The sequence below is a fragment of the Monopterus albus genome, unplaced genomic scaffold (genome assembly GCF_001952655.1).
Source record: "Monopterus albus unplaced genomic scaffold, M_albus_1.0 scaffold453.1, whole genome shotgun sequence".
NCBI lineage: Eukaryota > Metazoa > Chordata > Actinopteri > Synbranchiformes > Synbranchidae > Monopterus > Monopterus albus.
Genome location: NW_018128333.1, coordinates 138844 through 153184, shown reverse-complemented (window position 1 = coordinate 153184; position 14341 = coordinate 138844). Strand labels below are relative to the sequence as shown.

The following is a 14341-nucleotide window of genomic DNA, read 5'->3' as shown; positions in this document are numbered from 1 at the left end:
GTGACCTATATGTTCTGGATTAGATGTGATCTCAGCTCTGAAAGGGTGCACTTAGCCTTTGTTTAGTTCTGGATTAGATGTGATCTCAGCTCTAAAAGGGTGCACTTAGCCTTTGTCCAAACCCTGAGAGAACAGGGATCCTGTTTCTCTTGATTACCAGGCATTTCAAAATAAGTCACAATCCATGATCAGTGTATAAAAGTATATGCATCTGCAAGGCCCAGTCATTTTGGACAAATTCATCCAAAATTAATTTGTAAAATATGTGGCTTTACAGATTTGATGACTGTCTTCAAACCATCCTTTTCATGGAGAGTTTGTGGACAGCAGACTTTAAGTGTGACTGGTGTGACATAGCTAAGTTACGATAGCTGTCTCTATTTTGGACACTCTGGCCCTCAGTTCCCTTAAAAATCTGCACAGTCAAGACAGTTTGCCTTTAGTCAACGGCACAAATTTGTGACTAAAGTTCACTAAAGCTGAACTGGCTACAAAAAAAGAAAAACAAATTTTAACTTAAAATGTGGATGTGGTCTTTTTCATGACAGCACACTTAAGTTAGGTTAATGCTTGACTGTGGGTTTTTGTTGTTGTTTTGTCTTTTTCTGTATTTTCTGCTTTGCCTCTCTTTCAATGAAGCGACAGCAGGTATGTGCTCATATGGATGGACAGACAGGTGGTGACTGGTCCCTGCCTCCGCTGCGTCATGGTGCACACGTACACAAACACACAGCCTTCTTCTTTCATCATCCGTTCGAAGACTGTCTTTCAGTACCACAATTAGTGACTTCATATATACTCTGGTCCCCCATGTTCTCTCTTAAAAAAGGTTTCACCCTGAGGAAGGACATTTCTGAAGCCATCATCTCAACACTGCTGCAGAGCTTGAAAGCACATAGATCTTCCCTGACCGTAGCTCTCTGCAGCCTCCATACACACACAACATTGGGGTAGTTACAGATTTTTGGTTTTGTTTGTGGTATTTCCAGACTCAAAAATAATCATTTTCTAAAAATAATAACATAACACAGATGTTTATAGACTTATATGACCAATATTTTGAGAAACATAGTCATACAGTATAGCACCACAACATCCAAATGTCTCACAAACTGACTTGCTTTTCTCTGCTTCTTCTGCTGGTCACTGCATCTGGATTTGGTCAGTTTAATTCTTTACTCTGCAAATTTACTAATTTGGTTTGGTCATCCCGATTGTCCCAACAGAATGATTAGATTTGTTCAATTGCGCGGTTTGTCTCAGTTCACCTTTTGATGAATGGTGCTGTTATTCTGCAGATCTGAGCCCCAGATGTCACGCTGCTCTTCAGCTCTCCTTGCAACCAGTTCTGCCACTGAACATCATTGTGGGCTCAAAGTTTGGGAGGGTGTAGACACTGACCTTGTATGGTTCATCATAAATATACTATATGTTTTGTTTTCTCTTGTTCAGTAATAAAAACACTGAAGGTTAAATTGTTTTTATTCATATTCACACAAATTGGATTCCACATTTTTCCAGAGACTCTGTGTCTCTGTACTGCTGTATAAACGTGTCAGGTTTATAAATAGTGCTTCTCTGGCTGGGAGCATTCTTTCTTAGAATGAGCAGGCAGATAAACAGCACCTTTTGTATTATGCTATCATTTGCTGGATAATGATAGTGTAAAGTGCTGCAGGCTTTTGAGCTGGCTGCCCTAGTTCTAAATGTGATTTGGAGTTTTGTGTGTGTGTGTGTGTGCATTCATCTCACTCCACTGTGCTACATAGAAAACCTCAAGGTCTCGTTCTCCCGCTCTTGTCATTCAACCTCTGCACTCTCTGATTCTCTTTTTCTTTCACTGCCTTCATATCTTTTTCATTGTAGCGACATTTATTCTGCATTCCTCCTCTCTTGTCTTGGCGACAACAAAAGCATGGCATATGAGAACTAATGCCACAATCAGACTGAGAGAGCGCCACAGGCTGGTGGCGCTCTGTCTGAATGGGTCAGCATATGTCCTGATCTAAGGATTCAAAACTGTTTCAGTGCACGGCCACTAACAAGATAATGGATCCACTGCTGTCCAGATGATAGGGCAGATGTGGCTGTCACTCAGATTAACAGCATCTCCGTCTCATAAAGGAGTGTGTCCCTGCCTGTCACACTTTGTCCAGTCATTAATTAATTAATTATTTAAAAGGTCGAATTAACGCAAAGCTGTATTTGTATTTATTGATCAAATAGAAAAGGAGTGTTGTTGTGAAAATTTGAGAAGCTGTTTTGTTATCTTCACTTGCATCAACCCATCAGATCTCTTTCTTATCTCGCCATCTTATTTTCTCTGTCTCCCCATAACTGTCACCTACATCAGGTGCATCAAACAAGTACATGGGTGTGTTCTGTTATCCCTACTAAAGTATTAGCAAACCTCAACCTTTGATCACGGCTACAGTGGATATAAGACACATCACAGTATCTGTCACTTTTCATCAGTGTTGCACCAGCCTGAGGTTTGCGCCACATCCATGAACTGCTAGTCTACAGTATTCACGGTTACATCTTGACATTCTTTTTTTCAAAATATAAAACAAATTTGGTTTCCTCAGGAGAAACTGATGTGGGCTATATCTTCCACTGTTAGCCATGGCTATAGGGATGACGATATCAGTTTGTCAGTCAGTTCACCACTTTGATCCAGACTTAAGTAGCTCTACTATTGATGGATTACCACCAGACAGTGCAGACAGTTGTGGTCCCTAGAGGATGATTCAGTGATCCCCTGACTTTTCCTCTAGCTGCACCATGAGGTTCATATTTGGGATGTAGGCTGGAATATCTCAGCAAGTATTGATGGCTGTGAACTTTGGTATAAATATTCATGTTTCTCACATTAAATGTTAAATTGTTCAAAACTTTATTCCATTCAGCCTTAGCTCACCTAAGATGTGAATCAAACCTGCTAAACATCACCATGTTGTCACTATGAGCATGTTAGAACACTGACGTTAGCATTTGGCTCAGAGCAGTATTGTACCTCATAGAGCTGCTAACATGCTTATAGCCTTTTGGTCTTGTTTGTTGGTAATATTACATATAGTAGTGATCATCTTGCTTTTTCTTTACTACATAGTGTAAACTCATCTCTAGAAAACTCTTTGATTCTATACAAAAGGCATCAGTAGCTTTTTTGAGCCTATTGATTGTGTCTAATCAGTTGTGGTGTATTCACAGAGCCTCAGCGAGAACCATAAAATGAAAACACTAAATAAGCTTCATAAATATAATTAAATGGATGCAGTGATTGGCCTAATCCAGTGTAGACAGCAGGAAGCAGAGTGGAGCAGACTGTTACCAGCCAGTGCTGTGTGGTGGCACACTTTTCCCAGCCTTCTGTTGCCAGTGTAGTGGGGTGTACGAGGAGCTGTCTCAGTCCCCTCTGACACCAGGTTTATGAAAGTTCTCACACGCTCTTAAAGCTTCATCCAAGGGGCTTTTTCAAACATGTCTGAGGGCACAGATGGCGCCCCCGATTCACACCCGGTATTTACCCCTTTACAACAGGGTTAACATGTGGTTAAGCATTTGGCCTTACACCTGATGTTGTTTTATTAAACGGCTTCTCACCTACTACATTGCTGCTGCCTTTGACATTTCTTGGTGGTGTTCCTGGTTTTCTTTTCATCATGTAACTCCTTCACACCAGCTGTATGCTCTCCAGGGTCTCCACCATTCACTTTTGTCTTTTCCCTTAGTGATATAGCACAGATGTGTGCCAATATGTCCAGACTAACAATAAGCACAAGCCAATCATAACTGATTCTAGGTTATGATTATTCTCTTTTCTTGCAAAAGAAGAATTAAATGGTTAATCCTCCAAAGTTTTTGTGTATCTTCCTGTCTCTTTTTCCTCATAGCTGATCGAAGACATTTTGCATTGTATTATAATATTTGGGGCAGTGTTCAGCTGCATTTTATTATGTAGTAATGTTGTTTATGATATTGATGGGTTGTTTTAGCTCTTGAATAGTGTCCATGTTCTCTATGACTGGCAATGATACTATTAAACAAGCCCTTCTGCTCCCCTAACTAGAGGTCATCATGTTGACTATTGTATATTGTGTAAGCCTTGTGATTGTACAGTATATAGATGTAGATTGGGGTGGTTGCCCGCCCCCCCACCCCAGCCCACACTGGGTGCTAAGGGGATTTTAGGGGCTGTGATCTGACAGTGTTCGTCCCAGTAATCCTATTACTCTGACTGCTGCACTGGACAGAGCCACACTCCATATCAACCTCTTATTGCAGGATGCTTTGTCATCCCAGTTCCTAACCTCATTCCTTAGCTTGTGAAGCTTTAGACACACTATGTGATTTCAGTTTAGATCGGCGTGTCAGACTAACTGCTGCTGAAAAGGCTTATTCATTGTAACATATGACTGAATAAATCCTGAATGATGTCCACACAGCCTCGGTTGTTGAGACAGTGAAGCACTTTCCAAATAGTATGTGACTATTTAAAAGAAGGCAGTGGTAATGTGCCAGTCATGCAGCAGCTGTGACTGTTTGTAGATTGTAGATGATGTACTGTAGGTGTAGTTCTGTTTCTCTTTCTGTTTTTCGTCCAACCTCTCCTGAAGTTACAACTTGATTCCTCCTTTAAAAGCATGTTGAAGCCCATCTGAGTTTTTTTATTTTTAAACACGGGTATGATTATATCTCAGTGTTGCATCACTTTGGATTTAGGTTTTTTTATAAGTTTTGAAATAATGTGAATAATAACCTCCCCTCTTAGTGCACGCTTCCACTTGTATGTCATTGAGAGTGGTTTGTTTTTTTGTGGGGGGGCATGCTCAGGCTGTTCCTTTGTATTTCCTGCATGTCCCATGTGACTCACCCTGAGTAGCCACCGTCAGCGCTCTGGGCCTGGCTGTCCTTTCACTGTACTTGTCAGCAAGTCACTCAGGCGTGGGTCCATTTTCACTGAAAGGGTGCAGTCACTCAAGGAGTGCCTGTCTGGACCCACATCAGAGCTTAACTGCTTCCTCTGACAAGCCTGTTTCAAGTCTAGTTGATCATTTTTCAGAGGTACAGATTGGCTCATCGTTCATCACGTCCATTGTTTTCATCCTTTTCGCCCTGACCTTGCACTTTCATTTGACATGAAATGGTCATGGTAATAGCTGCTGTAATGTCTGCCCAGAGTTCAGGTGCTTTCTTTCCCTGCTTCTGTGCAGACGTATTAACATGGGCAACGATCAAATGGTTCTGTCTGTCAGCCACTATAAATACAAATACAGTGTAAGTAATGAAAGCCATTTATCTGGAAAAGTGACAGCTGTAGCTTCCAGATGGAGCTGGTGCAGTGTTAGCTGTAGCTGCTTTTTTGTCTTCCAGAATTTTATTGCTAAAATCAATAATTAAGATGCTGGGAAAGAAGAAATTACAGTGAAAGCATTACAGAATCGAAACTGCTCCAAACTCTACTTTTCCTTATAAACGTCCCAGTAATTCTGTGCAATTAAATTCCAGTCTTGCATTTAACCCTGTTGTCATTAAGAAGCCCCTATAAAGCAGCTCTTTAAGTGGGCTGTTTCCTGTTAACACCCTCTGCCAAAGGACCCGACTGTTGCTCACTGGAGGCTGCAACAGATTGGATCCCAGCAGTCCAATCCATAATGTCTGCACTCGGATGGAAGACGTTCACACAGGCAGGCACTAGCAAGTGTCTGAGTACATGCGCACAGTTTAATTTTATTTGCCTATCTAGCTCTTGTATCTTATTTTGTGTTTTTCACACAGTCACACTGCCAACGTGCACAAACACACATTCCCCACAGTTTTTGATCTAGGCCAAGGTCATAGTTCGTCATGACTCTACAGTCCAGAGGTTTGGGCGCCACACTCCGTCTTCAGTGTCTGACTGCAAGGCTGAGTGGCCTGTCTGAAAACACCACTCACAGGGAGAGACTAGTTGAGCAGCAGTGATTAAAGCTCCATGTCTCTTTAAAACTAATGGGGCATTGTAAGAAGCTGCCTGATTGCCAAAGCATGTGACTGTGACTGCTTGAAAAAGATTAGCACATGCAGTTGGAGTTTAACAAATAAAAAGAAATAATTTACTAACTGATTTAATCTTTTTTTGTTTTGTTTTGTTTCCAGGAAGCTTTTTTTTATTTCACGTTAAATTCCAGGCTGTTGTGTTTTTCAGCTCAGTTCTGCTTTCAACAGTCACCTCTTTGTACCAAACTGGGAAAAGGGCAATGAAATTCCTTGGAACTCCCCAAATCCTGGGAATTGTAATGAAGGGGTTGCTAGGTTGCAATCTATAGAGCCTATTGTGGACTCTTATATGGATTCAGTGGTACTACAGGGAGCACCAGTGACCCACAATGCACCCGCATTCCACAGCTTTTCAGGATTGTTGAAGTGGAGTGGGGGTGGCCCATAAGTTCTTATTTCATGTGTTGGTTTGCAAAACCTGAATTCTGATCATTTTTTTTCTCAATAATATACATGAACAGCAAAGGGAAATCATATTTGTCCTTTTCTAACTTTTCCATAAAATTTTAAGGTCAAACCAAACAAGACTTGGTGGTCTTTGCTCTGAGACTCCAGCCTCTTTATCCCTCATGGTCTGTGGACAGATTTAGATCTTGATCATTTGTCAAGAGAGATTACCAATCACTGCTCAATCGTTAATCATAACAATATTTGTTGATTACACTGAAAGTGGGAAATAATAGTTTCTAAATTCAGTAAATCGTTCGTCTGATTTGAATCCATGAAGTCTGCCTTTCAATGCAAACTGTAAACCTTTTAACAATATATGCTATTTTTCAGCTAAAAATAAAGAAATTTAAAGAAGAGATTAAGTAAACAAGTTACTTGAAAATTAAGCAGTACAAAATAATGACTTCATTTAAGTTTATAGTGCTTCCGCTCTTCTCTGTTTGTTCAACAAATGGCCTGACAAAATTCAAATGACTGATTTTACCTTATCTACCTGATGGCAGTGACTTGCATTCTTTTCACTGTAGCCGGTGTTTGTACAGCAGCTGGAAACACCTGGTCAGCTCACCTGCCCAGCAATGCACAAATACTGTAGGCCCAGCCTTCTCAGTCCAGGAAAACCTTCTGTTTCTTTGCATCAGTTATTTTTGCAGATTTCACAGCATCAGCCAGCAAAGCCTGCTGTTCCTTTTCTGCACTGCCGGCCCTAAGTTTCCTCTTTCTCCCCATGTTTCATTCAGTAGCACATGGAACTGCCTGGGTGCTGGACATTTTGCAGCTATGATGACGAAACTAATTAAATATCTGTAGAGGCTAATAATATGTAATGGGTTTTAGGGAAAAAAAACAAACCAGCCAAGTAGAAGCTTTCTCTTCCTTAGTTTGTGTACATAGCAACATGTGCTGACTGTCTGGGAAGACTGATGAGTCTGAGGCTTCGGTGCACACATTTGAAATAACTTGAACATTGCTGTAGCACTACAACACTCTTTGGAGAGAGAGTTTTAAGGTTTTAAGACTCATGTTTGAAGTGAACATCCTAGAACTTAAAGCCCATGTCTTTTGCTTAACTGTTCAAGTCACAGATTAGTCATACGCGTTTCATTTTATTGTATACTGTATATTTTTATGCTCTGGGTTTCCTAACATGCAGCTTAGGGGAACTTGTGTCATGAGTTTTTAATTGTTTGTTTCTGAAAACCCATAACAATGCAAGTGCATTGAAAGCCTGCATAATTCAAGACACTTTTCCTTTAGGCAGAGAAAATATAAAAAATTCATTCTTTAGATAAAGTTGCAAAATCCTACTTTGCTTCACCAGAATGCTGACATGACCTGTGAATTATGAAAGAACTGTGTGCGAGTGACACCGATGTGTTAGTAGTCGCCTGACTTTGCAGGTGTGTAGACTTTGTGGGGAATAGATCATCTACACTATGTATGGAACTTTGTTTCACTTTATTTTAACTGTTTAATTGCTATATTTTTCTGAGAAAAGTTTATTTCCTTTTGTCAATTTCAGGGTGTTAAGTGTGACAGGCAGATGCCTGAAAATCACTTTTGCTCAGTCACCTCATCTTATTGTTTGCACCAGAGCTAATACTGTAGTCGCCGTGTCAGTGGAGCCAGAATTTCCCTTTGGGGATTAATAACTGTCTGTCTGTCACACAGGGTTCATAGTGCAACAGAAATAAATAAAGCTCAGCACCTGGTTTTTGGAGTTTACGCAGCATTTGCAGTATGAATATTTAGCAATTCCTCCTCTTTAAACCCTTCCTAGTGTCTCTCTCTGTCTCTGTGCTGTGTTCTCTCTTTAAACATACTCTCTACTTAATCTGCTCTCTCAGGACTCGGTTCTGTATAATTAGAGACTGAAACTTTAATCACCATGGATCCAGGGCAGGGAGCGCAGGCCATTTCAAACACAAGACGTAAGCATAAAATTAGCATGAAAGAAAATATGTAAAGATAGAAACAAATGTGGCTTCATTTAAGGTATGACATTTATATACTGCCAGTTTGTACAGCTCTTTACAAACTGTGTTCAAGGTTCACACAAGACAAATATGTCTGATCCAGACGTCATTAAGATCTGAGAATGTCTTGACTTGTTTGTAATGCTCAGCTAATGATGGCAGCTTTGTGTAGCTGGATTACAACAAGGTCAAAGTTTGCAGGAGGTCCTTACATAACTACCGCTTTCTCCTCACCCCCTCTCTGTGTGTCTCCTTGTATAATCTCAACCCTACTCTCATATTCTCTCCTCTGTTTTGTCTTCTCACTCTTGTCTTCTCTCACTCCACACACTGACATTCATTTAGCCTTTAAAATCTCATTGTCTTTCTGTCTCCCTTTATTTTTTCATCTGCATGAAAACCATTCGCTTTTGCTGCATGTATATTAACATTTAGCAGAGCTTTAGTATTTGCATCAATAGTGAACACAAGATATGATTAAAAACAAGTGAAGCTCCAGATCTTTGACTATTTAACTTGCATTTGAGAGGAAAAAATGGAAAGAGTTCATTTGAAAGGAAATAAAATAATAAAGCTGCCCAAACCAATATGCAGTGAAATCATTATCTTATTTCATTATGACAAGATAAAATTGTATTAATGTACTGCTAATCTTCTGATGTACTTCCTTTCATCTGCTTTCACTAGTATGAATTCAAGGCTAAGAATATCAAGAAGAAGAAGGTCAGCATTGTTGTGTCTGTGGACGGAGTAAAGGTGATGCTGAGGAAGAAACAGAAGGTACGTTGCTAATGAGAAACTCTAAAAGAAAATAACTGAGAAGTTGCTGTGCCGCTCTCCACCAGGTTCAGTGTGTAAACACCAGAAAAACAATGTACTGCAGCTTTCTATTAGATTGAAAAGTGGCTGGTTTGGTATGTTGATAACATACAGTATGTAGAACTTCTTTGATACAAGATGCTTTTTCACTGCTTAATCATGATCATCTGTTTCACACCCAGAGGAAAGAATGGACATGGGATGAGAGCAAGATGCTAATCATGCATGATCCCATATACAGGTTAGTGAGAAATGAATCTGTTCAAAGCAAATATGAAATCGAACTGTCTCTGTTTTTGCTTTGTATTCAGGGATTAAACTGTCTGATATTCCTGCCAGTTTGTTCTTTCTTGTACAGTATGTACTTGTTATCTCTTTCTTATCTAATTACTGGGAGAATAAATATTTAATAATATTATATCATCCAACTCATCCTCTGTGGATGAAGCTTAGGTTAGCTTTATAGGCCCTGCTATAGTCTTCAACCGGGTAAGGTGCATGTAAGAATTAAGTGTAAATGCTAAAAAAAAAAAGTATTAATTCATAGGTGAAAGTGAATTACATTCAAGTGGGCAGTGGATGAAATAAACACGAGAAAGAAAGCAAATGAAGATAAAATGTTTTTTTTTTTTTAAAAACATCTAAATTAGCATAATTTTTTCAAGCATAATTAGCCGTCATCTTGCACCCCTGATTTTATCATCAATCCAGAACTGAGAATGCAGCTGAGTGATAGCAGTGGGCAGTCATTTTGGATATGTGGACAGATGAGTACCACAAAATCAGTTATCTTTGTGTCACTTTGCATAACATCAAGTGGGAGCCAAGCGAGTGCGTGATCTACACATCTGAATCGCACCGTTCGTTACAAAGAAGGGCCAAAGATTTAGCATAATGTTGCACAAGGTTTAACAAAATTGGAGCCATACAGGACTGTGAGGCTCGGTGTACTGTATATGCTAAATGCACATACATAAGACATCATGATGACCAGTTCATTGCTTGTGCATATGCTGTAGAGCATGTGTTCATATACTTTGAGAAAATGTCTCAGTATGTGTGCCCAAAGAAACTGCATTCACATGGGCCTCAAAGTGTCAAAATAACATCTGTCAGCTGTTAAAAAGTAAAGGGAAAAATCAAGTGTGAGCAGATATTGGAAGTTTTGTCATTTTTTTGGCTTTTTTTAAACAAGTAATTAAGGCATTGTCATCATGGAAATGTAGGCACCCACTGAGAAGTGTCTTAACAATAAACATCTACTGCAGCCATCTTGTGTGACTCCATGCAGAAATTTGTGTACATGTGTTTGTAGGTCATTTTATCTCACACTTCAACAAGGAACCATATATGTTTACTATAATTATACTTTAGAACTGTGTGCATGTGTGAGGGTGTGTTTGTGCAGTGTTGATGAATAGTACCCTCTCTACCATGAGACTTTCAGTCATAGATGGTCATAATTTCTTTGCCTGGTTCCCAGTAGAGACATTTTATGGCAAATGGAGATGCAGGTCTGGCCCTCAGCTCTGCCGCCTGTACTGCAGAGCATGTTGGTGTGATGTTGCTGGCAAGGGACTAGACAAGACAGCACATTAGTACTGTGTAAGACGTGGCGTCTACTGAACTGTAGTGGTGTGTATTTGTAGAAGGTATTATACTGTAAAAGGTTTACTTCCATTTAATTTATGTTTGCATGTTCTCAGTCCTTTGTCCCTGATATTGTATTTTTAATGTAATTCGTCATTATTATGGCATTATTGGTGAAGGATGTGGCAGCTCATGTCAGAAATATCTTTTAAGACTTTTAGGCTTGTACACTTGTGCTTTGCTGAGTATCTAAATCTGCTTTCCAGGATTTTCTACGTATCTCATGACTCCCAGGACTTGAAGATCTTCAGCTACATTGCCAGAGATGGCTCCAGTAACTCCTTCAGATGTAATGTCTTCAAATCAAAGAAGAAGGTACTGAAAAAGTTTGTGTTAAATCCATACAAAACTGAGGTATGAAAGTTCTGGTTTTCTGGAGGGTAATGTGCTATTCCTGTTTCTTGGCTGGGAGCGACTGCATACAAAGTTAGTGGAAAGGCACAGTCACATTGGTGCAATTTGATGCAGACACACAGTCCACACAGTCAGTTTATCTGTTGATTGCCAGTGTACAGCTGATATCTGTACAGTTAATACACTGGTTATTTGGAATAAACACAAATGGTCAAATTCACGTGAATGACACAGGGTAGATGTTTGTTTTCTGTATGAAACCAGGCTTATCGCTTCCACCTTTTCAATCTATTGCTAAGCTAAGCTAACCATTTGGGGGGGGGGAACCTGTCTTTCACCACCTCTGAGAATTCCACTTTACATCTGAAAATGAACCAATGTCTGGCATTCATGCAGGGGAGAAACCCATCACAGAAGAAGATAAGACCATGAAGTATGTTACATTCTGAGGAAGGATCATGCCTTTTCCTATCTGAAAAATCCATGCAGCCTTTCCTCTTGTCACCGAATTTGCTGCTGTCATCGCTCCTTGATGTAAATCCACATCCCCCGACTGAAACAGCCACTGTTACTGCAGGACAGTTTTCTGTGTCCAGCTACCCGTGACTGAGGGTTGTGTGTATTCTGTGCTCTCCACTTTTACCTTTTATTCCACAACTAATTTAGTTAATCGATTTTGGATTTAAATTTAATCTCAAATTCAATTTCCAGCGGCTTGGTTAATATCCACTGGTTTAGCGCTGCGCATCCGCAGCCTGCGGTGAATACAGAATAGATGCACTTGAGGACAAGGATTACAACTACATATTTCAGACAAGCATCACTTTATACCATTCCTCAGTCTAAGCAGTTTTTGTGTGTTGCTGCAGTTGTTACAGGTTATTGGTGTCTTGGCTCAGACGTGTGGTATTATCACTTAGCTGTAATGAGAATTGTCCTACAGAAGGAAATTATTAGTCTCTGAACTGGGACTATCCAACCTTGTGCCAAGAATGAGTGTGAGTATGCCTGTTTTCAGTCAAACCAGGTGAGCTCATTGATAAACTCCTATTAAAGTAGACATTAGGAGCTGATCAGTGAAATTGCCAACTGTGCTGTTTAGTGGAGTGAAATGATGCATATGTTTAGCTTACTATTGAATGCGTCTGCTGTAAACATTGACCTCAGTCTCTGTCTCCCTGCCTTCTTTTTCTGTCAGACGCAGGCCATGCGTATCGTGCGGACAGTCGGTCAGGCATTTGAGGTGTGCCATAAGCTCAGTTTGCAGCATGCTGAGCAGGATGCGGATGGACAGATGGATGGGGAGAGCGACAAAGCCACAGAGGAGCCCAACAGTAATGGTGAGGACGACCTCACAGGGTTTAACTGTAACTGTTATACACACCTTTGGCTTTGATTGCAGACAGCTTTGTGAGCCAGAGTCTATTTGTACAGTTTAGTTTCTGTTTGGTCATGTGCAAACAACTGCTGCTAATCTGAGCTTTCTAACTGTGAGGTAATAAACTTCAGCCAGCAACTGTTACTGTGCCAGACAGAAGCAATACAGCACAGAGCTATGATTACACGGCTCTTCTAACTCCTTCTTTTTATTTTTGCCAACTTTTATACCATGTAAAGCTTTTTGGCATTTGACTAAAATATTTACAGACATGTTAGCAGCTCTGTGAGGCTCTTTGGGCACAGCAGTGCTTTGACCTAAATACTAACATCAGTATGGCAACATACTCACAATGACAGTGTCAACATCCTAATTTTAAAATTAGCAGGAAAGGTTTACTATGTTTGACACTGTAGTTCAGTGTGCATGCTAACATTTGTCAATTACTGTAGCCCTTTAACGCCAACACTTGTGTGAATATTTGGTCATGTGTTTATGAGCCTTTATTGGTCACTTTGGTTACATGGTGACCATGTTATGTTCCTCCTGGCTGAAGCTTGACCTTTCCCTTGTTTAGTTTGATTACATGCATCTTAAGGGCCTAAAATGTACTGTCAGACCTCACTTACTTCTTAATGTAACACAGCAATCAAACAACACAGATGTCCATTTACATAGATTTAAGGGGGAACATCAGCAATAGGGAAGATAACCATGATTAAAACTTGCATGTCACTACATTTACTGTATAAACTGTAATGCATTGATATATCATGAATGTGGCATTAGTATAATAAAGAGTTGATGTGCAAAGCCACTGGCTCTGGCATTATTTCAAGAGTGAATGAAAGCAAATGCCTTTTGTTTATTCCTCTATAGGTCGTAAACTGACAGGGGCGGTGCGAAGGGAGGAAGAGGAGGGCAGCAAACATGAAGGAAGACGAGGAGAAGATCCTTCAACTGGTGCTTCACTGTGTGAAAAAGCAGTCAGCGAAATTCTGCAGAGTCTGGCTGAACTCAACATGGTCAAACCTGGACAGGCCATCACAGTAAGATACTGGAGGACACACATTGAAAAGCTGTGTGCAGAATGATTCATAAGACCCAGAGTCCTGTGCTAGACATATTAGTCCTGTCCTAACAGGGCGAACGGCCATACTGTACTTTTTAAAGTTTGGTCATGCTTGGATTTGGGGATGTTCCAAAAGGGGCCGTGCCAGCTGCATCCACATTTTTATGATTGCCGGTTGTTTTTGCTGCAAACCTTTTTCAGTTCTTATAGCTCTCCTGATTTATTACTTTGGCTTTAATGGTGGTTTGATGCTATTATCTGGGCATAGTGCTGCCAAATGGATCATTGAACTAAGGAAGTAGAGAATAGTGCTCTGTCATCTACCGCAGTACCTGACTGCAGCTCTCCATGACTAATCACAGCACTCTACCTTGGCATTAGATAATTTAGGTATGAAATGACTTTGTCGCTCTTACATGATGTAAAATTTTTGTTTCACTTAGTTCTACATTTGACAGGCTTTGTATCCCTATGAAGTTAGGAAGTGACAGTAATCTTGTGCTAATATTTTCACAGTGAGAGGAAGAAATAAATGTGCAGACTTTAGACTGGCTTGATGTGCTCATTTGGATTTGTCACATGAGCAAATGTGTTAGACAC

The 14341-nt window shown here is 40.1% G+C and overlaps 1 protein-coding gene across 2 annotated transcripts in view; it reads left to right on the top strand.

The window, feature by feature from the left end:
* LOC109952311 (carboxyl-terminal PDZ ligand of neuronal nitric oxide synthase protein) overlaps window positions 1–14341 on the top strand; it is a 34353-nt gene that overhangs the window by 6087 nt on the left and 13925 nt on the right. For both annotated transcript variants that reach the window (XM_020587333.1, XM_020587334.1), the window contains exons 3-7: window positions 9156–9248; window positions 9470–9528; window positions 11144–11252; window positions 12490–12631; window positions 13549–13718. In XM_020587333.1, coding sequence (XP_020442989.1) covers window positions 9156–9248; window positions 9470–9528; window positions 11144–11252; window positions 12490–12631; window positions 13549–13718 — 573 coding nt within the window. The remainder of the gene's footprint in view (window positions 1–9155; window positions 9249–9469; window positions 9529–11143; window positions 11253–12489; window positions 12632–13548; window positions 13719–14341) is intronic.